This window comes from Chelonia mydas, chromosome 4 (genome assembly GCF_015237465.2).
Source record: "Chelonia mydas isolate rCheMyd1 chromosome 4, rCheMyd1.pri.v2, whole genome shotgun sequence".
Lineage (NCBI taxonomy): Eukaryota > Metazoa > Chordata > Testudines > Cheloniidae > Chelonia > Chelonia mydas.
The window spans coordinates 140809272-140836744 of NC_057852.1; the positions used below are offsets into that span (position 1 = coordinate 140809272).

General features: G+C 46.4%; 1 protein-coding gene across 21 annotated transcripts in view; it reads right to left on the bottom strand.

Annotated features, from left to right (window-relative positions):
• The window catches only part of DCTN1 (dynactin subunit 1), a 140018-nt gene that overhangs the window by 60958 nt on the left and 51587 nt on the right, over positions 1-27473 (bottom strand). For 12 of the 21 annotated variants that reach the window (XM_043545027.1, XM_043545025.1, XM_043545023.1 and 9 more), the window contains exons 3-4: positions 18527-18605; positions 14907-14938 (exon numbers count right to left, since the gene is read on the bottom strand). In XM_043545027.1, coding sequence (XP_043400962.1) covers positions 14907-14938; positions 18527-18605 — 111 coding nt within the window. Of the gene's footprint in view, positions 1-3712; positions 3734-14906; positions 14939-18526; positions 18606-27473 lie in introns of all 21 variants that reach the window. The other 9 variants (XM_043545024.1, XM_043545017.1, XM_037898496.2 and 6 more) reach the window with 1 other exon arrangement.

Here is a 27473-nt window from a genome sequence, read left to right on the forward strand (position 1 = left end):
TCCCAAGCTGCTTACGGAACCTCGGGCATCTCTCCCCATTACTGATTGGGGTCAGTCTCCTTAAATGACCTGCACCTTGGGGCATCTCAGAGCTTAAAAACCTTGTCTCCTCAAGGAAGAAAAAGCTGGTGCCGGAAGCTGGTCCCACGAAAATGGCGACGTTGATTACTCACATCTGACCGGAGCCTCTCAGCACATGGGAGCAGAAAAGCTCCTGGGTCCCTGCTTCCAGCGTTACCACAACCTGAACTGCCAGGCTCCTGTGCCAACCTGCACATAAAACGAATGGCTTTTCCACCACCCCCTGGTGGACATGATTCCAGGCTGAGCTACTGATATTTCCAAGGCAGATACCTACAGGTTTGGGTTAAGACAGAAAGGGGTCAAGCTTTTCGCTCATTTAACCCCTCAGATGTCAGTCTTTGCAGCTCTTACGTGCCATTGTTCTACTGCAAGGCTGACATTTCAGGGAGGGGGGACAGTCCCAGGTATTTGAGGCAGGACTTGCTCCCTGCACAGTAACTGCTATGCCAGACCGCACTGTAGCAATGAACAGAAGACTGTGTGAGCTGTAGTTTCATTCCAAAACTGGAGAGAATGGCCATCTTGCTGCCTTTAAACAGCTAGCTTACTCTCCCTTCTCCACCGACCTGTCACACTGCAGGTGGCAGGAGGTTCCAGCACTCTCCCGGCGTTGCACTCCCTAGTGAGCTGGGCCAGAAGCGCACTGCAGCTGTTCACTCAGCTGTGTTCTTTATTTGTGCAAGTGCAGCATGGGCCGAAACATCAACTGCTCCCCTCAGCAGATTCACAACGCCTGGTCTTGGCATCTCTGGCGGGATGAATGCAGAATGACAAGAGCAGCAGATACCTTTGGGGAGGAATATGAACTTCATTGCTCTGTAAGACTCTGTGCTACTGCACAGCTCCACGGTTACCAGCAAGAAGCTCCTGGCCTCCCCCTGCACCCAGTATGCAGGCCTTAAAGGAAACTGACCCAAAGGTGCAGCAGAAGTTCTTTGACGTGTCATGTGGAAACAGCAACTGTCTCGATCCTTGAAAGAAATAGGCAACTGGGAGCCCTCGAGAAGAGTCACTCTGACTCCAGTGGAGGCCAGGGTGGAGTTAGTGTTATTCACTGAAGGTTATGAAGAGAGGCAACACCTTTGAGGCAAGAGGCTACCTATTCCACCCTCCCTGCTGAATACTGGGATCCAGATGGCAGGCAGAGAGCGGAAGAGCGTTGATTATTTGTATTTGCTCTTTGCCCCAGTTTAAGAGGTGGGCAATCTGCCACCCAAAATAGAGCAGGAGGAAACATCTTTTAAACCGATTAAAGCCCAGCATATACCATGCACTGCAAAGAGTTACCTAATCTCATTCATACGGATTTGCCTACTAATGATGTTATTTCTTTTTAAGCATTAGTAGTTTTACCAAATAGAACCTTGATTCCCAGACACTAAAATGGTCACAAGGGCCGCAAGGAAAAGAGCCGGCAAGTTGATTGACGGCTTCAACCCTTAAAATGGAACTGTGAGGAGCAGGTCGAGAAGAAATTTTACAAATGAGCTGAGGCTGGTTTGTCACACTGGGAGGAAGTTCTAGGACATACCTGTCTGATCTCGGTTTCCATCTCAGGGTTAGTCCCACAGTGTTAGTGAGGAAACCCCACTTGCGTCATGGGCTCTCTGGTATCGGTTTGATTTATAATTACTCCTTTTAGAATGAGACAATTAATACTCTGAACAGATGGTACCATGTGTGCACAGCCTGCCACCAACCCAATTCAGCGGCGATCTTCACAATGAAGTAAGGCAAAACTGGAAAGTAAAATCAACACACACTAAAGGTTGTATAGAAAGCGTCCAGGGCCAGGAAAGCCAGAGCTGGGTGTGAGTAATAGCAGCATGCAAAATAGCAGGGACAAGAGCTAGCGGGAGAGTGAAGTAACAGGGCCAAGCGCATGCAGATCAGTAAGCTCAGACACATGCGGAGATTTCAGACCGGCCAGAGGTCACACAGGAGGTCAGAACAAAGAGGCTTGGAACAGTTACTACAGTATCGCCCAGAACTCCAAACTTCCAGGGGAGCACAGCTTCTCCTCCTGCTCTGCTCCCCTTTGGTGCATGGTTTTGGAAGGGACAGACGCAGTTCTGGGCTCGGATTCTCTCTCCTCCCAAGTGCCAAAGGGTTCTATAGACTGGAACTGAAAGCGCCACAGCAGCACGAACTGGCAGCCTATATGCAATCACTCACAGGAACAAGCAGGTACCGTCTCACCGCCACTCTCTGGCATTTCTAGTGGGCCCATCACTGTAGTATCTGGATGCCTAGAGTGTTTGCAGGATTTCCTTGTCAAAGTTACAACATTCCCCAGTCAGACTGCTCGGCTCCGCCGAGACCCGCATAGCTTTCCTTTTGCTACAACTGCAATTTGAAACAAACAACAGATTTGCGGGGATTTTCTGGCCTTCTCTTTTTCCCTGGCTGCTGCCACGATATAACAGGGGTGGGTGTAAAGGAGGTGGCTCTTTCAGGAGAAAAGTTAGTGTCTGAAAAAGAGGGATTTGGGAAAAACTGTCATTTTACAGGTTTCAGAGTAACAGCCGTGTTAGTCTGTATTCGCAAAAAGAAAAGGAGTACTTGTGGCATCTTAGAGACTAATTGGTTAGTCTCTAAGGTGCCACAAGTACTCCTTTTCTTTTTGTCATTTTACAAGTATTCCATTTAGGGAAAATGGCGACTTGTCTTCAAAGCACAAAGAAAACGTTCGTTAGCCAGCAGTACCTGCTTCCAAATTCAGATTTTTTGCTCTTTTGAGACAGTGTTTTCCCTATTTCTGAGTTTATCTTCTTGGCTGTCTATTTCTGATACTTTGCACAAAATATTCCAGTGTCAACCCACCTCCCTTAGCAAACTGTTACACATCGATTCAAAAACCATACCAGGCCCTATGACAACACCTCTGATCATCCAGAGCAGTCACTGTCTGTTTTCACCTCTCCCTTTACACAGTAAATTCAATGGGGCAGGGAGTGTGTCTACATCTATGGTGCACAGCTCTGAGCACATTGTTGGGGCTTTACACAGGAGATTTACATCCATTACAGCAATAGCTGGAAGGAAACACAAGGCAACGGAATGTGAAAGCCAAGGTTAACGTATCAGCCTGAGCTATAGGATGAAGATCACAATACTAGTGTTGGGCCTTTGGATTCTAAAGCCAACTCTTGTGTGTTGGTGTCAAGAATTTCAACACATGCACCCAGAGAGAAATATGATGGGCACATTTCACAAGTACAAATAGTTAACTCACACCCAGCACTGGTGTGAAAACTTTACCCTGTTGCTGTGAAGAAACAGCAGAAAGTTCTCAGAACTCCCAAGAAAAACAACATTGTTTGGTTTATGAGCCCATGTTCCCTACCAGGTTGTGTGGCAGGCTGAGAAGTGGTGAAGGATGCCTTCCCACAAAGCAACGCTCTTCCCCAGTCAGTCATGTGGACTCTAATCACCTAGCATCTTGTAAGCAAGCTGGGCCAATCTAGGCGCCGGAGAAGGGGAACACATGCAATGAGTAAACATGCGACCATACAATGGAAGGCACATCAGCAATGAGTGACAATGAGCCGAGATGTATTTGGGGGCATTTCATGCGGCCAGGAGATTCTGCGACGTACAGATTAATTGCCAAAAAAAAATGCACCACCTTTTTAGGTTTCGCTCCGCGCTGCATGAAGAGGGGACAAAGATTAGAAGTTAGAGTTTACACTGCCTGGACAGACAACAGAAGTGAACCATTCACACACCCGCATGTTACTATTCTGAGCGGTTATACAGCTTTCCCTGATGTTCCTGAGGAAGGTACTTTGATCTGTTCTGTTGAAGTCACCAGTCCCCAATGATACATACAATCAGCACGGAAGAAAGCACCCAGATTAACCTAAACAAGTCTGTGAAAGGTGACCTGCCAGCATGTAGCAGACAACTGAGCTGGCAGTTGCCTTGAGGCTTGTGGGCTTTATCCCAGAGTGGCTATAATCAGGCTTTGGCTCCCAGGGCATTAAGGCTTCTAAGGTTCCAGGAAAGAACATTTTGAAAGGCAAATGACTGCACGTGACAGTTTAGTTAATTGTGAGGCAGTGGTGCCTAGTGGAGAGAGCACTGGACTGGACTCAGGAGACCTGGGCTCTATTTCCAGCTCTGCCACTGGCCTGCCAGGTACCTTGGGCAAGTCACTGCCCTTCTGTGCCTTAGTTTCCCCACCTGTAAAAAACAGATAATGCTGTAGATACTGCCCTGCTCTGTGAAGGGCCTCACACTCTACTGACGACAAACGCTAGAAGAGCTGGGTATTATTTTGTTTCCAATACTGTCAGTCAATGCATTCGGCCCCAGAAGCCTGGGATTGCTAGGGAGGTAGATCTGCCCCAACCTCATCCCTAGCAAACACTTCCTATTCCAAACTGACCCCCCGTTCAGCAATCTCTGCTCAGCTGCTGACTGCACTACACCTGGTGATTTCTTTGCATCTTACAGCCATCCACACATCAAGTTCCCCACTGTAAAATTAGAGCTGAGTGAATTAAAACTGGGCAGGCCTGCGGTAACCAAGAGGGATATGAACAATTGCTCATGACTGGGTTATAACTAATATTTAAGCCTCAAATTATACAAAGATAAGGGCTTGAACATGTGACTTTCCCCATTAGACAGATCTGCCCTGGCTGTGTCGAATCTATCTACCAAACCAGGCAGAAATATGTTGAGAGAGAGAGAGAGTAACAGACAGAGAGAATTTTCTCCTTTCCCCAAGTAGCACTGACCTCTACAGACATGCTACCATGAGTCACTTTCCATATCAAAGCCAAAAGCACCATCATTATTTCAATTACCACAGCAGTCAGGGTGAGGCCGAGGGAGAAGGCTACTGTTGCCATATTTATACATGTGTAAGCCTCTTATTTCATCCATGTTAACACAGGTCCAGTGTCCACCCTCCCAGAGATTAGCAGTACCGTTCTGCTTTGCCATCTCTATTCTAGCTTTACCAAGCAGCATGCTTTCTGGCAGAGCGCTCTCAGTCTGAGGCTGGGATGACAGACGCCCTTCGGGAACATGAACAGGTGGTGTTCACTTTATATTCAAATACCAGGAGCTTTTTACATAAAAACAGATTCAACAATACATGCATTTACTTATCCTCCATTTGGATCAGGACACAACACAAGGTACAAATTCTATGCTATTATAAAGTGCCAAGGGAAGTCTTAAAGCAGAGAGAATCTCTGATTTCTAAGTGGCTGGTTTACCACGATGCAGTCACAGGTTACCAGCATTTATCCCCGGGATTAGCAGAAAGGACTGGAGATAAAATTCACATGAAATCCACCCCCAGCACAGAGACACATTTAAGTGATGCAACCTATGTCAAGAAACAACACTTTCCCGGTGTTACCCGTACCACCTCAGTGTGTTAACATCTGTCCATTGCCCTGCTGGTTTACTGTTAACATTGCAATGGCTGTGGACCAAGAAATAGACCATTTCATTCCATTTTGGGGCTCTCATGAGCGAGCTTCAACGATGTGTTCGAGACAATATTTTAATTAAGGCAGGAATGTTTCTTAGTGATTAAAAAACTGGAACTGGGAAAAAGGACTCCTGGGTTCCATTCTCAGCTCTGCCACCGACTGATCGGGCGTGGGGGTGGGGGGATGTGCACGTGTTAACAACAGACACTTCTCCAATCTGCATCTCAGTTCAAAGTAGAAATCCTTACCTAGGATCATAGAATATCAGGGTTGGAAGGGACCTCAGGAGGTCATCTAGTCCAACCCCCTGCTCAAAGTAGGACCAATCCCCAGCTAAATCATCCCAGCCAGGGCTTTGTCAAGCCTGACCTTAAAAACTTCCAAGGAAGGAGATTCCACCACCTCCCTAGGTAACGCATTCCAGTGTTTCACCACCCTCCTAGTGAAAAAGTTTTTCCTAATATCCAACCTAAACCTCCCCCACTGCAACTTGAGACCATTACTCCTTGTCCTGTCCTCTTCTACCACTGAGAATAGTCTAGAACCATCCTCTTTGGAACCACCTCTCAGGTAGTTGAAAGCAGCTATCAAATCCCCCCTCATTCTTCTCTTCTGCGGACTAAACAATCCCAGTTCCCTCAGCCTCTCCTCATAAGTCATGTGTTCCAGACCCCTCATCATTTTTGTTGCCCTTCGCTGGACTCTCTCCAATTTATCCACATCCTTCTTCTAGTGTGGGGCCCAAAACTGGACACAGTACTCCAGATGAGGCCTCACCAATGTCAAATAGAGGGGAACGATCACGTCCCTCGATCTGCTGGCTATGCCCCTACTTATACGTCCCAAAATGCCATTGGCCTTCTTGGCAACAAGGGCACACTGTTGACTCATATCCAGCTTCTCGTCCACTGTCACCCCTAGGTCCTTTTCCGCAGAACTGCTGCCGAGCCATTCGGTCCCTAGTCTGTAGCGGTACATGGGATTCTTCCGTCCTAAGTGCAGCACCCTGCACTTATCCTTGTTGAACCTCATCAGATTTCTTTTGGCCCAATCCTCTAATTTGTCTAGGTCCCTCTGTATCCTATCCCTGCCCTCCAGCGTATCTACCACTCCTCCTAGTTTAGTATCATCCGCAAATTTGCTGAGGGTGCAATCCACACCATCCTCCAGATCATTTATGAAGATATTGAACAAAACCGGCCCCAGGACCGACTCTTGGGGCACTCCACTTGATACCGGCTGCCAACTAGACATGGAGGTAAGCCCCAGGGATGTTGGATCAGGCTTAGGGGAGGTAAGACACAGGATCCTTGGATGAAAGTTGCTACAGTTGGGCAGTGTCTTTTTTTTTTTTTTTTTTTTTAAATCTGTCTGTAAACTCTTTTGGACCTCAGATATTTGTAAAATTATCCCATGTCCCTTTAACCCTGGGAAGACCTGAAGAAAAAGGAGACTATTTTGGCTAAAGGTATCATCTCAAAGACATGGCTGGTAACTCAACTATAGGGTGGCAAAATTAGTCCCCAAAGGACATGGAGACAGCTTTTCCGGTCATGTGCCATGTTAGCTCACTGAACACTCTGACGCGGTGTATTTTAGGGTTATAGCTCAAGGGGGCACAGGGTGCCTGTTATTTACAATAGCACTTTGCCTTGACTCTAGTGTCATCTAGTGGCAAAACACTGCTAATCTGCAGCTCTTGAATGTGACGAGAGGCAGCAAACAGCAGTAAGATTGTCCTTGGGAGAGGTGGGAAGCTGCTCTGTGATGTCATCAAGCTTCTAGACAGTATTTTTACTAATACAATTAGGCCCTTCTTGAAGAGCAGGGTATTGCCTCAAGCAACGATCAGGGTGCTCTGCAAATCCAATATGCAATCATCAAGGGACAAGAACAGTTGTAAAATGCATTTCAGCACAAAGATGTGATCACTCCTCATGCCCAGTAAAAACGGGAAAGGTCTTCAGTATCATTCCGATTACAAAGATGATGAAACCAAGGCAGAGAGGAGAAGTTATCTGCCCAAAGTCACACAGAATCAATAAAGGCCCGTCTACACAGGAAGTTAATTTGGATTAAGGTAGGATGTGAATTTAAAACAGAATAGCTATTCCTGATTAACTCCCTGTGTGGATGTTCTTAGACGCTCACATTCCAGAATAAGAGCATCCACGCAGGGAGTTAATCAGAAACTCTTCCCTGTGTAGACAAACTTTAAGTAGCTGAGCACTGCAGATGGCCTGAAGGAGAGCAAGGCTTGGCTTTGATGTCTCAGGGCCTAACTTCACTATCTTGCACCTTGTAGAGTTATTTACCCCTGTGCAAAGGGGATGTAAATGCTCCCCGCACAGTGAGTGAATGGACTGTTCTGATTTGGTAGCATTTTTACAACGACTTTGCACACAGTTTCCATCGCCTTCATGCTCTTAGCTTTGTGCTAACTACCATGCTGCTTGAAACAGCCTCCGCTCCCCATCTGCTGAGTCCCCTCTTCTGGTAAACCCACTTCCTTCCAGGAACTGATCCTTCTTCCTCACTCTTCTTGAGATGCTGTCCCATGACTTGCCTAAACAAGACTAAACCTTGTGAGGGCACAGAACACATCTTACTCTAAAACCCCATGTAAGTGTTGTTTAGTAACAGATTGAGCCCAATAACTTGTGTGACTATCGAGGATTAACGGGATACAGTTCTAGGACTCTGCTCTTTTTGCTTCTCATTAGACCCACACTCGCTACTGAAACAGTTTTCAAGAAGAGGGGATCAGACACCACATCCCCTTCCTGAAGAGAAGGAAATATGTCCAGAAAAGGCAAAGCAGAGAAATGAGGAGAAAGCTATGAAGTCTGGGCGTCTCAGGACATCCTATCAGTCCCACCCTGGTTCTTGGTACCACATTCTCAGAAGCAGAAAAAGCAAAGGGGTACCACGTTAACAAGAGAGAACTGCAACGAAGCAGTAGTTATCTGCCAAGATCAACATGCTAGAAGAGATGCCACAACACAGAAAATCCACATGTCAGAGATAGATATTGTGATTTCTAAGGAATTTGTGTGCTAATGACATGTCAGTCTAATCAATGGATAGTCCACTCCTAACAGGCCATGCTTTACACTCAGGGTACGTCTACCCTGCGGCTAGGAGGTATCATTCCCATCTTGGGCAGACATACAAGTGCTAACTCAGCTCGACTCAACTGCAGTGTAGACAGCCTCTGGGACTGATATTCTATGATTCTATGACTGCAAGGCAGGAGCGACCACTGCTTCACAGGAGCTGGATTTGTTCTTATACTAAACATTCTTTAAGGTTGACTTTACTGTGAAACATTCGACTGATAATTTTCTGGACTTAGATGATTCAGTGTCTCCACAGAACGTATCTCTCTGTATAGGTGCTAAAAACTGGATTCAGGATGAAAAACAATTGTGGCAACATGGGATGAAGGCTTGCGTAGAGACGTCATTCAGAATAAAGATGGGCTTCTCAGACAAAGAGAACCACGGGCTACAAGCAGAGGTGGCTTCCAACACTAGGCTGGGAACACTGCTGACGACAATGCCAGGAAGCTCTCAAGCAACCGCTATGGATAGCCCAGTAGCTCTGAGTTTTACAGAGTAAATTCTGGCCAAGGGAAGGGTCATCTCACAGAGGAGGAGATGACATGGATTTTGATGGCATTTCCTAAGCTATTGCCATACTCCCTAGCAAGACACTTGCTGTGTAATTTCAGACAGCAAATGTTGGTTCCTCCATAACTGGCCAAAGAATGGGGTTAGTAAAAACAAGACTTGCTTGTAAGAAACCAAATCTGGATCAGACAGTGGTAACTTATCAAACCAATTCCCCTTGCAGCACTGATTGCTTGTCGTTTTGAGTGGAACAGCCTCCATACCATCAGCAGCAACTTGATTTAAATGGGCAGCAATGCTGGGGAATGCTCGGTCTAGAGCATGTGCTTTGTTAGAGATTTTGGTCCCAGGACTCATTTGGCCCTCAGCACCAAAGCATCGAAGGAATGGGCAGAGTCTCCTGGCACAGGGCAACATGCGGAGTCTCTAAAGCAACCAATATTGAGCTTTGGCTCCTTTGCCTAGGATTGTGTGTCGGCTCAGAGCCAGATTATCAAGTGTCTGGGCACAGGCTTGCCACGCGCTGACAGAGGAGCGAACTGGGCAGTCAGAATTTTTAACATTAAGCCCTAAAGCAAAACCCTTTCTAAGTATCTTCGGTATTTATAGGGTACCAGTCAACAGAGTGTCATTTACGCACCAAGCTACATGCACAACTTGCCCACTCATGGGCAAAATGCTGTGCGGGCAGCTCAGAGCATTTAGCCCACCTTGTTTCCACGTGGGCAGCTATCCCAGGTCACAAGGACATAGAGCCTGAGCTGGCAGAGCCCTAACTTGCAAAACCGGTTTCCAGTACTGAAGATGAAAGGAAGACTGTATGTAGCTGAGCATGCAGCTTTCACGGGTATCAGTGGGCGTTTTGCATTCTGCCTGACAGCAGTAAACAGCAGGTAAGAGGATGCCCAAATAACCCTACAGTACATTTAGAACACTGGCAATTTCCACAGTGAACGTTTAGGAGGAGGACTATCCACAGCATGTTACAACGCAGGAATCATTAGATGGGATAGGCTGCATGTAGTCCAGTCTCTGACAGTGGCCAGCACCAGATTCTTCAGAGGATGGTGCAAGAAAAACCCAAGTGAGCCACTATGGAATAAACCCAGAGGTTCTCAAACTGGGGTCGTGACCCCGTTTTAGTGGGGTTGCCAGGGCTGACTTAGACTTGCTGAGGCCCAGGGTCGAAGATGAAGCCTGAGCCCCACCACCCGGGGCTGAAGCCTGAGGGTTCAGCCCTGCATGACGGGGCTTTGGTTACAGGCCCCCTGCCTGAGGCTGAAGCACTTGGGCTTCAGTTTTGGCCCCCCCTGCATGGGGTGGTGGGGTTTGGCCTTTGGCCCCCCTATCCTGGGGTGTGGGGCTCAGGCTTCGGTCCCCTCTCCCGGGGTCATGTAGTAATTTTTGTTGTCAGAAGGAGATTGCAGTGCGATGAAGTTTGAGAATCCCTGGAATAACCTGTCGAGTGGGGAAGTCTCCGCCTAACCGCAGCAGTTAGTGTTTGGCTTGTGTTATGAAGATGTACAAAACCTGTGCACCCTAGCTAGTGTAACAGCGAACAATGAACGTCCGAGCCTTTTGAACGTCTGAGCAGCTCTTTGACTGCATGTGGTCAGGTTGTCCAAGGTCTCTGAAGGGTTAAAGTATGGCATCTATGCCTCTGCTCCAATTTTCCGTTGGCTTTGGAAACATACATTAAAACTAGGTTCAACGGGGGCAGGTGATCAAAGCCCACAGGTCAGTCAAGAACATGGAGACCTGGGAGACGGTTTGGAATCTGGGGGGAGCATGGGCCATTATAGCAGGGATAAAGGAGAGACAAGACAGAACTGGGGGAGAATCAAATCAGTATCTTAGATGTCTGTATACTAATATGAGAAGTATGGGGAATAAGCATGAAGAACTCGAAATACTAGTAAATAAACACAACTATGACATAGTTGGCATCAGAGAGATCTGGTGGGATAATTCACGACTGGAATATTGGTATTGAATGATACAGCTTGCTCAGGAAGGACAGGCAGGGAAAAAAAGGAGGAGGTTTTGCCTTAGATATTAAAAATGAATACACTTGGACTGAGGTTGAGATGGAAACAGGAGACAGACTTGTTGAAAGTCTCTGGGTAAGGATAAAAGGGGTATACCACAAGGGTGATGTCATGGTAGGGCTCTACTACAAAGCAACTAACCAGGAAGAAGAGGTGGATGAGTGGTTTTTTAAATAACTAACAAAATCATCCAAAGCACAGGACTTGGTAGTGATGGGGGACTTCAACTACCCAGACATCTGCTGGGAAAATAACATAGCAGGGCACAGATTATCCAACAAGTTCTTGGAATGTATTGGAGATCATTTTTTATTTCAGAAGGTGAACACAGCTACCAGGGGAGAGGCTGTTCAAGATTGGATTTTGACAAATTGGGAGGAACTGGTTGAGAATTTGAAAGTGGAAGGCAGCTTGAGTGAAAGTGATCATGAAATGACAGAGTTCGTGATTCTAAGGGATGGTAGGAGGGAGAACAGCAAAATAAAGACAATGGATTTCAAGAAGGCAGACTTTAGCAAACTCAGGGAATTGGTAGGTAAGATCCCATGGGAAGCAAGTCTAAGGGGAAAAACAATAGAAGACAATTGGCAGTTTTTCCAAGAGACATTATTAAGGGCATAAGAGCAAACTATCCCACTGCATAGGAAAGACATAGGAAAGCATGTGTAGGAAGTTTCTTACCCCACTGCGTAGGAAAGATAGGAACAATGGCAAGAGACCTCCTGGCTTAACCAGGAGATCTTCAATGATCTAAAAATCAAAAAAGTCCTACAAAAAGTGGAATCTAGGTGAAATTACAAAGGATGAATATAAACAAATAATACAAGTATATAGGGACAAAATTAGAAAGGCCAAGGCACAAAACGAAATCAAACTATCTAAAAACATAAAGGGTGACAAAAAAACATTCTACAAATACATTAGACGCAAGAGGAAGACCAAGGACAGGGTAGGCCCGTTACTCAATGAGGAGGGAAAAACAACAGCAGAAAATGTGGAAATGGCAGAAGTGCTTAATGACTTCATTTCGGTTTACACCAAGCAGGTTGGTGGTGATTGGATGTCTAACATAGTGAATGCCAGTTGAAATGAGCTAGGATCAGAAGAGGCTAAAATAGGGAAAGAACAAGTTAAAAGTTACTTTGGACAAATCACATGCATCCATCGAACTGGGTATTCACCCACGACAGCTTATGCTCCAATACGTCTGTTAGTCTATAAGGTGTCACAGGACACTGCTGCGTTTACAGATCCAGATTAACACGGCTACCTCTCTGATACTTGTACAAATTAGATGTCTTCAAGTCACAACGGCCTGATGAAACGCATCCTAGAATACTCAAGGAGCTGACTGAGGAGACATCTGAGCCATTAGCGATTATCTTTGAGAAGTCATGGAAGATGGGAGAGATTCCAGAAGACTGGAAAAGGGCAAACATAGTGCCCATCTATAAAAAAGGACAACCCAGGGAATTACAGATCAGTCAGCCTAACTTCTGTACTCAGAAAGATAATGGAGCAAACAATTAAGCAATCAATTTGAAAACATCTAGAAGATAATAAGGTGATAAGTAACAGTCAGCATGGATTTGTCAAGAACAAATCATGTCAAACCAACCTGATAGCTTTCTTTGACAGGGTAACAAGCCTTGTGGATTTTTTTTTTTTTTTTGGGGGGGGGGGGGGGCGGGGGGGGGGGGATGTGAAGGAGAGAGCAGTAGATGTGGTATATCTTGATTTTAGTAAAACTTTTGATACTGTCTCACATGACCATCCCATAAATAAACTAGGGAAACACAACCTAGATGGAGCTACTATAAGGTGGATGCAAAACTGGTTGAAAACCATTCCCAGAGAGTAGTTATCAGTGGTTCACAATCATGCTGGAAGGGCATAACGAGTGGGGTCCTGCAGGGATCAGTTCTGGGTCCGGTTCTATTCAATATCTTCATCAATGATTTAGATGATGGCATAGAGAGAGTACACTTATAAAGTTTGCAGACGATACCAAGCTGGGCAGGGTTGCAAGTGCTTTGGAGGATAGGATTAAAATTCAAAATGGTCTGGACAAACTGGAGAAATGGTCTGAAGTAAACAGGACGAAATTCAATCAGGACAAATGCAAAGTACTCCACTTAGGAAGGAACCATCAGCTGCACACATACAAAATGGGAAACCACTGCCTAGGAAGGAATACTGCAGAATGGGATCTGGGGGTCATAGTGGATTACAACTAAATATGAGTCAACAATGTAACACTGCTGCAAAAAAAGCGAACATCATTCTGGGATGTATTAGCAGGAGTGTTGCAAGTAAGACACAAGAAGTAATTCTTCCACTCTACTACACTCTGATACGGCCTCAACTGGAGTATTGTGCCCAGTTCTGGGCACTACATTTCAGGAAGGATGTGGACAAATTGGAGAAAGTCCAGAGAAGAGCAACAAAAAATTACTGAAGAAATAGAAAACAGGACCTATGAGGGAAGACTGAAAAAAACTGGGTTTGTTTAGTCTGGAAAAGAGAAGACTGAGAGGTGACATGATAACAGTTTTCAAGTATGAAAAGGTTGTTACAAGGAGGAGGAAGAAAGTTTGTTTTTCTTAACCTCTGAGGACAGGACAAGAAGCAATGGGCTTAAATTGTAGCAATGGAGGTTTAGGTTGGACATTAAGAAAAACTTCCTAACTGTCAGGGTGGTGAAGCACTGGAATAAATTGCCCAGGGAGGTTGTGGAATCTCTATCATTGGACATTTTTAAGAGCAGGTTAGACAAACACCCGTCAGGAATGGTCTAGAGAATTAGTCCTGCCATGAGTGCAGGGGACTGGACTAGGTGACCTCTCGAGGTCCCTTCCAGTTCTATGATTCTATGACTGGACACCCAGACACAGGAACAGGCACCCATGTAGGTCTTGTACGAGCCACCAGAACTCCCGGACAAAGATAATTCGGGCAGTATATATAAAGCTTAACTGTAAACTAGGCACATATCCAGGAAATCCAACATGTTTTCAGCAGAAAAGGTGAATTTAAAATATGCTCTTAAAGAGTGAGTTACTTCCTTCTCTGAAATGTAAGGGTCATTTGGAGGGAAACAGCAATGTCACATTACTGGAGGGCAACAGGGGCAGGCTCTGCAATACTGAATCAAATAAAGAATGACACCCCCCCCCCCCAAAAAAAAAAAAAAAAAAGATAGAAAACAAGCTGCAATGATAGATTGTTCACCTCCCTCCCACCAGTGCGATCCCACTGAGAGAGGACTGTTTGTAACTAACTGAAAAGGTTTCTGGTCATTTGGAATAAAGCTATTTTTGATTTGCCTTGCTCTCTTGACTGACCCCAGGAGGAATCCCTTGCATCCAGAACCAGCCTGGACTGAGCTATAACACCCAGATAACACAAAAGCTAGACTTTCCTCACTGGCCATTTTATTTGGGGTTTTCCTTTTTTGCCCCCTTTAATCTAAGATGTTCATTGGCTAAAATCCTGGCCCTGCTGTATGCATGTGTGCTAGTTCTGTGAGGCTGCAGACAGACCTTTGGTTACACTCTGGAAAGGCAGTAAGAGCTAATGAAGGGAATTCAGCAGATTAGCGTGCGCAAACCCTCCCAAAAGCCAACACACTGACGTAATGGAATGAGTTTCTCCAAGCAGGCAGCAGGGTCTCAAGCTGAAGTACTCACCAATTTGCTGGCTTTGGCAGCTTCCAAAGATTCTGGAAATAAAGTAGAAAAACAAAGAACCATAAGACGTTTGTTACATATGCCACACAGGGCTCTTAGCACATGAGCAGCATGGCAGAGGGGAGTCCCAACTCACTCTCTGGAATCCTTTGCTTCACTTTGAGAGTTAAGCCAAAGTCTAGGTCTAGCTGAAGGATCACTAGAGGAGACTATGAGGAGGAACGAAAAGTCTGGGGAGAAGCAAGGTCAAAACAAGCAGGCATGCTGAATTAGATAGCCTTTTCTAGGGCGGCAAGTGCACTGTGTTCTTAAGGATAACTCAAGTTCGTTATCCTTGGTGTTGGTCCTGCTTTGAGGAGCGGGTTGGGCTAGATGACCTCCTGAGGTCTCTTCCAACCCTAATCTTCTATGATTCAAGGAATATCAACTATTTCAAAACGTAACAGCAAGCCCATGACATCTATCCTCGCCTCTGGTTAGATGACTGCAAGATTTCAGAGAGCTCTGGACCATCTCAAGCCTAAAAAGCCCCTTTTTCAGGACCACAGAAGGACACTTGATCCTGTCTCCACCAATTCGATTCCATCTGGTAATCAAAGGTGATTATATCGCCATAAAATAGGGCCAGCTAAAGGCTTCTCAGGCCTGTAACATCGCTTGGTAAACTAAAATATGTTTCTATAGTTAGCCATGTGAAATTCTCCACATGGCTAATTTATGAGCACAAGTCAGGTATCTCACTGAGCACAAGGAAAGTTAGGCATTTAACCAGCTACATGTGTGCAAATAAAATGAAGTGCATAGAAAAGACCAGCTGTATGAGGCAATTTCTTGCTTTCTGAGCGCCTCTCAAAAGGTACCTCCCAACTTCCTCCACCTTTGTTAAATGGCCATCTCTGTTCAGCAACCAATGCTTGTCGACCCCTCAAGAGAGGTTGCACTACACTTGATTTGCACACGCATGTAAGTTGCACACTCAAATGTATCTGTGCAGTTGCCTAAGTTTAACCTTGAAGATCTAGATTACAAGGTAATGTGTGGAGAGAGTTTAATGCTTCTGGAGCTGTGATCCTGTCAGGGCTCCAACTAATCAGAGTCAGGCTCTCTCACTATTAGAATGGGAGAATCCCCGCCCAGGAGAATCCAATACACTGCAGCATATGCTGACTATTCTGTAGCTGGCATTCTTCCTTGAATTATTACACTAAAGCCCCATAAGTTGTTATGAGGGATTGTGTCTGTCGTAGTTGGTCAGGTGCTCTATTTGCGGTTTCCTCTATAAAACAGCAAATGGAGCTCCTGACCAACTCTGACAATCAAGGGTGTCCTGGCATTTAAATGAACAGGTGCAAACGCTGGAGTCTGGGCTAAAATCCAATTCTACATAAAGGGCCCTGGCATTTTCACCTGGATTCGGGATTTTTCTTCACCTCCTGTCCTGTACTGTTTGTATCTTTGATGTACCCTGTTAAACAGCTGCTGCATTCCACCCCAGAGACAGCTACAGTTTAGCGGTGAGCAAAGCGATTCCCATGTATAGGTGTGTGTAGGCATGATCAAAATATACCATTTTAGCATACAACCTTGATTTAAGTGCAGAAGTTGTGTGTACTAAGCACAGGAGGAGGATTTGTTTGGGTAAATTTCATCCTTTGTTTTGTTCCTGGATATTTGATAGGTCTGATATTGTGGCTTGCAGCCCTGGTAGCTGTTTATATGTCATTCATTGTGGGTAGCACTCTGATTGCATGTCTGTAATAACGTGAATTGAGGCATTAGCTGCCCAGACAACAGACACTATAGAAGCAACTCATAAATCAAAGACCCCAACCATCTCCACTGTGCTTCTCACACCTTTATTCCTTTTAGCAGGGAAGGTGCTAGATTTATGGGAATTGAAATCTCTGCATCGTATACTGCAGAGGCAGAGACTGCAGCAGGCGCTGGTGTTTCTATGGAAACTCCCTGGCATGGAGCCACGCTTCATGTGTCTATATTTTGCTTCTCCAAAGAACACTGCAACCAGTGCTGACCCTGTGTGCTCTGACCCCTTCCACCTTCCTCTTGGTCTCCCACCATCACCTCCACCAGCCAGCTCCACAGCTCACACCTTTGAGCTACTCATTTCAAACACCCCTGTCTTATCCCTCTGATCCAGGAGTGACTGCTCCTCACCGTTCAATTCACCCTCTCTGCACTAGTATCTGCAGTGAGAGAGAGTGAGTGTGTGTGTGTCCGTGTCCCCCTCCCTCATTTTCTGAGGCAATCCCCCAGATCCCTCTGTCAATATCCACCACTCTAGCCTCTCTGGCTCTTCATTAGCTCTTCTCCCCCAACCTCTTACTTCTTCAGACAGCACCCGCTGGGATGCCTTCAGGTACAGGAGTCCAGCTACCAGCGCTGGAGAAAGCAGGGCAAACTGGAGCTCCCTCTCCACCAGGAGGTGGGCGAAGTCCAACTCACAATCTAAAAGCCTTTCTCCAGAATTTCTCTCAAACGAGGAGCTTCAGAGGGATCTATCCACACTAAACAACTGGGCAGCACAATGGCAGATGAAATTCTGTGCAAGGTAATGCACACAGGCAGGTACTAACTGAACTGCCCCGACACTTTGCTTACACTTAATTGAAAATCCAGCACTTAGGAAAGAGACCTGGAGATAATTGTAAGCCACTCCTCAGTGTGAAGTAGCAATCAAAAAAGCAAACAAAACATTAGGAATAGGAGGAGCAAATACTGACGCTATTCTAATACTATCGGCTAACTCCGTGGGATGCTCTCTCCTGGATACTATGTTCAGTTCTAGTCACCACCTATCAAAAAGAATGCAGCAGAAATAGGCCCCCCCGGGGGGAGAGGGGGGAGGACAGCATAAGGCAATGGGGATTAATAGAGGCCTAGAAAGACTTCCATGGGAGGAGAGACTGAACATTAGGGACTATTTAGAGAGGAGACAGAAATGAGATGACAGGCTCATCATACAGGGACAAACAGAGGCCTAATGAAATTAAAAGGCAGCAACATTTAAAAAAAAAAACCCAGCTGCCACCCACTGCCCAGCCCCCTTACCACTGGAGGCTCGTTCTGGACTGTTTCACTTAGACTGCCTTTCTCCAGGCGGTTATGGACATACTTCTTGACTCATTTACCTATCCCCCACCAGCATTCTACTTGGGCTTAAGCCAGCGTGGATTTCAATACCACTAAACACTCGAGGACTTGAGGAAGAAAACCAGTGATGTTCTCGCCACCCTGGACTTGAATCCTAACCTTACCTGCATGATGGCAAACTTGACAGCAGCCTCCCACCAACTTCAGAGGGCTCTGGATACAGCCCTTAGCGGGGATCCGGGATGGCCTTTATAGCCTTTCCCTGGATGCTTGGTAAGATGCACTTGGAAAGCTAAACTAAAAGAGCAGTGCACCAGTAAGTGCTGTGCTTGCACCTCCACGTGCCCCAGCGGAGGCTCCCCTCTGGCAGAAGAAAGGGTAGAAGGGATGGGTGAAGATTTCCTCAAGGGGTCCAATTCTAGGCAATGCTGGATGTCTGACATATGGATCCCTCTTGGGCTGGAACGAAGGGGAGACGAGGACTCATAAGAAAGACGAGCGGACCATACCTCTTTTGGGGACCTTTGAGGCAGAAGATTCTGGGGTTTCTGGAGATGTTGTATCTGCTCCATCTTCAAAAACCTGGATCTGAATAAACAGAACAAATTCAATGTTACCAGCGAGGAGTGGCATGAAAATACAGCAGCCCCATTCTTTAATACAACAGACTTTACTTTGTGCTGATTTTTAGCTCATTTCTTGGTGTTCCCCCCTTCCCATCTTCCTGAAAGCTTATATTTAAAATGGACTAGAAATCCATTGTGGATTGGAGGACCCAGTTGCCCAAGCAATCTAAAGCAGTTTACAGGTCGCTATCTACTTCAACCCAAGCCAAGCTAATGACTTTCGGTCTGTGGATCAGTTTACGGTTCTGACAGATAAGGAGAAGCTAGGATTTTTTTTTAAAGTATATTTTATCTGATCTGAACAGGATTGTAAAGACTCCCACATTCCTCAGTAAGAAAAGCTGCTTTTCTCCAAGATGTAGCAACCTTTGAGGGCTCGGAATGGCAATACAATCAACACAGAGGTCCTAGTGAAAGCTGCAATGCTCTCAGGGAGATTCCAGTGCCTGAAACCAGAGACGGTCTCAGGTTTGGGGCAAGGCAATGAAATCTAAAGCACTGGAGTTCTAGGGGTCTTTTTAAACAATCTTTTTTGGCCAGGCTCTTAACTGACAAATAACGGAGGACAGGAGGTTTGTTAACAAGCAGGCAACTCTGCTGTAGCCTGCCAGTCTGTAATTGGTTCCTACTTAGATAAGGTGCCCAGGTCACCAGATACACACTTCTTAAAAAAGCAAAGGAAGAGGCATTTTAATGAGACACTATGCCAGCGGCTCTCAACCTTTCCAGGCAGACTACTGTACCCCTTGCAGGAGTCTGATTTGTCTTGTGTACTCCAAGTTTCACCTCACTTAAAAACTACTTGCTTACAAAAGCAGACCTAAAAATACAAAAAAGTGTCACAGCCCACTAGTACTGAAAAATTGCTGACTCTCTCATTTTTACCATATAATTATAATTGGAATATCAATATTGTACTTATATTTCAGTGTAGAGTATATAGAGCAATACAAACAAGTCATTGTCTGTATGAAATTTTAGTTTGTACTGACTTCGCTAGTGCTTTTTATGTAGTCTGTTGTAAAACTAGATGAGTTGATGTACCCCCTAGAAGACCCCTGAGTACCCCTGGCTGAGAACCACTGCTCTATGCTATAGAAATAATGACAACGCCATTGAAGGCAGCGAAAATACTCAAAGCAGTGTTTAAAAGAAGGTGGAAAGGGAGAGGCATCCTTTGATCCTGCTGACAGGGCACCCCTCAAGTAAAACCACATGCTGCTGACCTCTTTGGATGAGTTCTGTAAAAGGGAGGGTTTTGAGCCATCTCAGCAGTGCACAAGGGAAAACTTTTCACTTGCCCTTACAGGAATCCATCCTAGGAGGAGATTATATAGCCTTGATAATGGGGCCTCCCACTCCCTCATACAGACTAGAACGGCGCCTGCATAGGATTGCTCTGCCTACAGCCATCAGACCTCTCCATGGCATGGGAATCAGCACTACTGTACCTGGGGACAAACTCTAAGGTCTCCACCTGTTATAGGAGGACTCTGATGCTTGAAATCCCTGACCCAGTGAACGGAAATCCCAAGTATTTTACAGCTGCCAAAACATGCGCAGGAAACACATCAGTGTAAACAACTCTCAGTGTTGACACAGTTGCTTACAGAGCTGCTCCAGGCCTTTGGTGAGCAGCACAGGGACATGGATGGGAAAGCCACGCTCAGAAACAAAGAGCAGGGAAAGAACAACGGCTCTCCCAACACCATTTCCATGCTTGGGTCCGGTACCTACAGTCTCCTGAGGCAGCTTGCCAGGATGCCAAATCTAACCCCTGCAACGTGCATCTACAAAACACAAGTCAGCCTCTCCTCCTCCTGCCATATCAAACCCAAATTCCCTCCATTAACTTCCATTTAGTACTGGCTAGGAGGCACACGGTTCCAATCCAGCCCAGCTGCTCACTCGAACTGCCTGGAAATTCTCCAACAGAACAGTTCTGCATCAGGGACAACAGATTCCCTAAACAGAAACAAAGCAAAGACAGTAAGATTTTGACAAAGCTCCGACAGGATCCAGACAGGTATCCAAACCAGCCGAGTCTCTTGCCAGCTCACTCACCTAGCTCCTCAGCAGCCCACCCGGAATGCTGTCAGGCACCCTGTACGTCCAGCCTCCTGCCTAGGGGGCTAATGGGGACCCAAGACCCTGGGAGTTTGGACACTGGGGATTCCAGCTCCTCTTCAGCCCACCAGCAGAATTGTTTGAAAGAAAGATTGCTAGGAAGGATTGCTAGGAAGAGATGGACTCCACTTAAAGAGCAGGAAGAGCATCTTCACAGGCAGGCTTGCTAACTTAGTGAGGAGGGCTTTAAACTAGGTTCGCGAGGGGATGGTGACCTAAGCCCAGAGGTAAGTGGGGAAGTGGGATACCGGGAGGAACAACAGGGAGGAGGGTGTAACAGGGGAGGCCTCCTGATTCATACTGAGAAAGTAGGGCAATCGGCTAGTTATCTTACATGCCTGTACACGAACGCAAGAAGCCTGGGAAACAAGCAGAAAGAATTGAAGTCCTGGCACAGTCAAGGAACTATGAGGTGACTGGAATAACAAAGACTTGGTGGGATAACTCACATGACTGGAGCACTGTCATGGATGAGTATAAACTGTTCAGGAAGGACAGGCAGGGGAGGAAAGGTGGAGGAGTTGTGCTGTATGTAAGGGAGCAGCATGACTGCTCAGAGCTCCAGTATGAAACTGGAGAAAAGCCTGTTGAGAGTCTTTGGGTTAAGTTTAAAGGCGAGAGCAACAAGGGTGATGTCGTGGTGGGCGTGGGCTATAGACCACCAGACCAGGAGGAGGAGGTAGACGAGGTTCTCTTAGGACAACTAACAGAAGTTTCCAGATCACAGGCCCTGGTTCTCGTGAGGGACTTTGATCACCCTGACGTTTGCTGGGAGAGGAATACAGCGGTGCACAGACAATCCAGGAAGTTTTTGGAGAGTGTTGGGGACAACTTCCTGCTACAAGTGCTGGAGGAACCGACTAGGGGCCATTCTCCTCTTGACCTACTGCTCACAAACAGGCAAGAATTGGTAGGGGAAGTAGAAGTGGATGGCAACCTGCGCAGAAGTGACCATGAGATGGTTGAGTTCAGGATCCTGACAAGTCAATAGTTGGTTCCTGTAATTATTAACACAGCAGTCAATTGGTGTCATAGGGGTATGTGGCACCTCAAGTGATTAATAAACCAAGACCCTTACATCATTCATGCAAGTGTCATCAGTACCGAATGAGGGAGGAGAAAAAATAAAATTAAACCTGGGAAAAACAGACACGAAATAAAAGGGTTTCACAGTTTATCAGGTACCAGATCTGCCTTTTTTTTTTTTTAATTGGTTCACACAGCAAAGTTTCATTGTGAACCTAGTAAGAAAGTGCCTTCTAATTGCCTTCTATGACGAGATAACTGGCTCTGTGGATGAGGGGAAAGCAGTGGACGTGTTATTCCTTGACTTTAGCAATGCTTTTGACATGGTCTCCCACAGTATTCTTGCCAGCAAGTTAAAGAAGTATGGGCTAGATGAATAGACAATAAGGTGGATAGAAAGCTGGCTAGATTGTCGGGCTCAACGGGTAGTGATCAATGGCTCCATGTCTACTTGGCAGCCGGTATCAAGTGGAGTGCCCCCAAGGGTCGGTCCTGGGGCCGGTCTTGTTCAATATCTTCATTAATGATCTGGAGGATGGCATGGACTGCACCCTCAGCAAGTTTGCAGATGACACTAAACTGGGAGGAGAGGTAGATACACTGGAGGGTAGGGACAGAATACAGAGAGACCTAGACAAATTAGAGGATTGGGCCAAAAGAAATCTGATGAGGTTCAACAAGGACAAGTGCAGAGTCCTGCACTTAGGACGGAAGAATCCCATGCACCACTACAGACTAGGGACCGAATGGCTCGGCAGCAGTTCTGCAGAAAAGGACCTAGGGGTGACAGTGGACGAGACGCTGGATATGAGTCAACAGGGTGCCGTTGTTGCCAAGAAGGCTAACGGCATTTTGGGCTGTATAAGTAGGAGCACTGCCAGCAGATCGAGGGACATGATCATTCCCCTCTATTCGGCATTGGTAAGGCCTCATCTGGAGTACTGTGTCCAGTTTTGGGCCCCACACTACAAGGAGGATGTGGAAAAATTGGAAAGAGTCCAACGAAGGGCAACAAAAATGATTTGGAGGCTGGAGCACATGACTTATATGAAGAGGCTGAGGGAACTGGGATTATTTAGTCTGCAGAAGAGAAGAATGAGGGGGGATTTGATAGCTGCTTTCAACTCCCTGAAAGGGGGTTCCAAAGAGGATGGATCTAGACTGTTCTCAGAGGTAGCAGATGACAGAACGAGGAGTAATGGTCTCAAGTTGCAGTGGCGGGGAGGGAAGGGAGAGGGTTAGGCTGGATATTCAAAAACACTACTTCACTAGGAGGGTGGTGAAGCACTGGAATGGGTTACCTAGGGAGGTGATGGAATCTCCTTCCTTTGAGGTTTTTAAGGTCAGGCTTGACAAAGCCCTGGCTGGGACGATTTACTTGGGGATTGGTCCTACTTTGAGCAGGGGGTTCCAAACCTAATATTCTATGAAAAGGAAGAAAGGAGAGCAGCAGAGTATGGACCCTGGACTTCAGAAAAGCAGACTGACTCCCTTAGGGAACTGATGAGCAGGATCCCCTGGGACGCAAATATGAGGGGGCAAGGAGTCCAGGAGAGCTGGCTGCATTTTAAAGAAGTCTTATTGATGGCACAGGAACAGACCATCCCGATGTGCAGAAAGAATAGCAAATATGACAGGCGACCAGCTTGGCTTAACAGAGAAATCTTCAGTGATCTTAAACACAGAAAGGAAGTTTACAAGAAGTGGAAACTTGGGACAGATGACTAAGGAGGAGTATAAAAATATTGCTCAAGCATGCAGGGGTGTAATCAGGAAGGCCAAAGCACAATTGGAGTTGCAGCTAGCAAGGGATGTGAAGGGTAACAGGAAGGGTTTCTACAGGTATGTTGGCAACAAGAAGGAGGACACAGAAAGTGTGGGACGCTTACTGAATGGGGGAGGCAACCTAGTGACAGATGATGTGGAAAAAGCTGAAGCACTCAATGCTTTTTTTTGTCTCAGTCTGCACAGATAAGGTCAGCTCCCAGACTGCTGCACTGGGCAGCACCGTATGGGGAGGAGGTGAGCAGCCCTCAGTGGAGAAAGAACAGGTTAAGGACTATTTAGAAAAGCTGGACATGCACAAGTCCATGGGGCCGGATCTAATACATCCGAGGGTGCTGAGGGAGTTGGCTGATGTGACTGCAGAGCCATTGGCCATCTTTAAAAAAGGGAAGAAGTTGAATCTGGGAAACTACAGATCAGTCAGTCTCACCTCAGTCCCTGGAAAAATCATGGAGCAGGTCCTCAAGGAATCCATATTGAAGCATTTGGAGGAGAAGGTGGTGATCAGGAACAGTAACATGGATTCATCAAAGGCAAATAATGCCTGACCAACCTGATTGCCTTCTATGATGAGATAACTGGCTCTGTGGATATGGGGAAAGTGGTGGACACGATATACCTTGACTTTAACAAAGCTTTTGATACGGTCACCCACAGTATTCTTGCCAGCAAGTTAAAAAAGCATGGATGGGATGAATGGACTATAAGGTGGATAGAAAGCTGGCTAGATCGTCAGGCTCAACAGGTAGTGATCAATGGCTCCATGTCTAGTTGGCAAGCGGAGTGCCCCAAGAGTCGGTCCTGGGGCCGGTTTTGTTCAACATCTTCATTAATGATCTGGACGATGGGATCAGTTCCACACTCGGCAAGTTCACGGATGACACTATGCTGTGGGGAGAGGTAGATATGCTGGAGGGTAGGGATAGGGTCCAGAGTGACCTAGACAAATTGGAGGATTGGGCCAAAAGAAATCTGATGAGGTTCAGCAAGGACAAGTGCAGAGTCCTGCACTTAGGAGAGAAGAATCCCATGCACCGCTACAGGCTGGGGACCGAATGGCTCGGCAGCAGTTCTGCAGAAAAGGACCTAGGGGTTACAGTGGACGAGAAGCTGGATATGAGTCAGCAGTGTGCCCTTGTTGCCAAGAGGGCTAATGGCATATTGGGCTGCATTAGTAGGAGCACTGCCAGCAGATCGAGGGAAGACATTATTCCCATCTATTCGGCACTGGTGAGGCCACATCTGAAGTATAGTGTGCAGTTTTGGGCCCCCAGTACAAAAAGGATGTGGACAAATTGGAGAGAGTCCAGTGGAGGGCAAGGAAAATGATTAGGGGGCTGGGGCACATGACTTATGAGGAGAGGCTGAGGGAATTGGGTTTATTTAGTCTGCAGAAAAGACGAGGGAAGGGATAGCTCAGTGGTTTGAGCATTGGCCTGCTAAACCCAGGGTTGTGAGTTCAATCCTTGAGGGGCCCATTTAGGGATCTGGGCGAAAATTGGGGATCGGTCCTGCTTTGAGCAGGGGGTTGGACTAGATGACCTCCTGAGGTCCCTTCCAGCCCTGATATTCTATGATTCTAAGAGCGAGGGGGGATTTGATAGCAGCCTTCAACTACCTCAAGTTTGGGGTTCCAAAGAGGATGGAGCTCAGCTGTTCTCAATGGTGGCAGATGACAGAACAAGGAGCAATGGTCTCAAGTTGCAGTGGGGGAGGTCTAGGTTGGATATTAGGAAACACTAATTCACTAGGAGGGTGGTGAAGCACTGGAATGGGTTCCCTAGGGAGGTGGTGGAATCTCTATCCTTAGAGGTTTTTAAGGCCCAGCTTGACAAAGCCCTGGTTGGGATGATTTAATGGGTGTTGGTCCTGCCATGAGCAGGGGGTTGGACTAGATGCCCTCCTGAGGTCTCTTCCGACCCTCATCTTCTGTGATTCTATAAACAAGTTCTTCTGGATTCTGCTCCACAGAGAATTTCAAGATTTGGGGGTTTTGTTCCAAATCCCACAAAAAACAAATGTTGAAATTCCCAAATCCTTCAGGAAACAGAATTCCCATTCTTCTCTGCACAGTTCTACTGCTCGCCAGGCCCAGGAGTTCCTGGTCACCGCATTCGTGCAGAGACCAACCCCTGCCATCCAGGTGGAAGCTGCAGCATGCTGCGTTATCACAGGGCGATCACCATGGCTCCAGCCTCCATTATTTTCTTTTTTTCTCCTACTTCCCTCTGAACAAGTAAAAGCATCGTTAGCGTGCACAATCCGTAGGAGAGACTTTATAATCGCTTGCCATGGTGCTGGGGATCAACAGAGCAGCCTTGAGCTGAGGCCCTACATGGGCTCACTCTCTCTGCGTGCATCTACGCTACAAGCTGGAGCGTAGACACTTGCTACAGCGACGGGCTTCCATTCCTATAGTAAATCTGTACAGGGAGACTTTGGCAAACCAGTAAAGTGCCTGAAGCCACTATGGCTTATTGCTAAAAGCAGCCAAGTCAGCGGGCTTAGCTTAACCAAGGCAGGAGAGGAGGGGGTTTTTTGGGTGCCACAGATAGGGCAGCTTGACCCCGCGTCCTTCCTGATAAGGATTGTGTTGAAGTTGCTGATACATGCATCTTAGAAGAGCAGGATGTGCCCCAGGAATGTCTATTGGGGCCTCAAGGCTGCAAACTCTATCGATTAACCAGGTGTGGGTTTTTCCAATCAGAAGGAGCCTCTTGCTTGCCCATTGGAACTGCTTGCTTAACAAGTTTGCTTTAAGGGACATGTTATTTTGTTACTAATGTATAAATAAGGGGGGAAAGTTTGAGGTAGTGGGACTCTTGAGGACTGGACTCTACCTCTGGATGCATCGTGTGTTCCTCACTGGCCGACGGGCTGCCGCTGTGCCACTCGAGAGCCACACTCAGCTTTGGTAATTATCCAGGGTTGGGGGTGTTTTACTAACCTGTTGCAGACGTGTGTATAAGTGCTTGAGACTAAGTAAAGCACTCTTGTGTTGTCCTGTTCGTGCCAGCCATCGATCGGTCGGACGGCCGTGTCTCCCCAATTTATTCCCTGACACCACCTCACACAGAGTAAAAGTTACCAAGGGCTTTGGGTTGAAAGAACCCCAGGTAACAAATCCACTCACTTGAGAGGCGGTAGCTTGGTCAATGGTAGAATTCTTCCATTGGCCTAATGGTGTCTACACTGGAGCTTAGAGGGATTTAACTAGGTCTCTCCAGAGTGTGACTATTTCACACCCCTGAGCTACATAGCTATGTTGACCTACATTATAGGTGCAGGCCAGGCCTCTGGAAGAGCTTAGCACCTTCTCACAGGTTTGCTACATCACCACACCTCTACCACAGAGTTTGTTTTTCCTAAAGGGATTTATCAGCTCCAAGACACTTACTGCCTAGTGTATTTAAGATCTCTGAAACTTTGTTTTTATGAACAGTCTGGTTTTGAAGCTAGCACTCCATAAACAAGTTAAAAGACTACTGCTGTGTTTTATGGATGCAGTTTCTATTTGCACTCATTTGCAATGGGGTAGGTAGGGTTTGGTTTGTTTGTTTTTTGGAGGGGAGAGTGGGGAAAGTTTATTTGGGCCTTGTAAATTCCAAGAAATAGTTTTTATGGGTTTAACAGGACTCTGGTTGCATCAATTTGATTAAAAAACTGTTTTATTAGCAAAAAAATAAGTCACAAAGTTAGAATGCGGCTCAAGAGAGCCTCATTTATTGTTAACACCCCACGGTCCCACATTGCATGTAACCACAGAGCAGCGATGCGGCAGTGGCTTTTGATGGCGACCTAGAGACGAACTACAGGGGTGAAACAATAGTTTCATTTATAGCCGAGAACAGGAGCAGGACGAGAATCCTGTTGAAAGCGCCTCTAAAAGAAC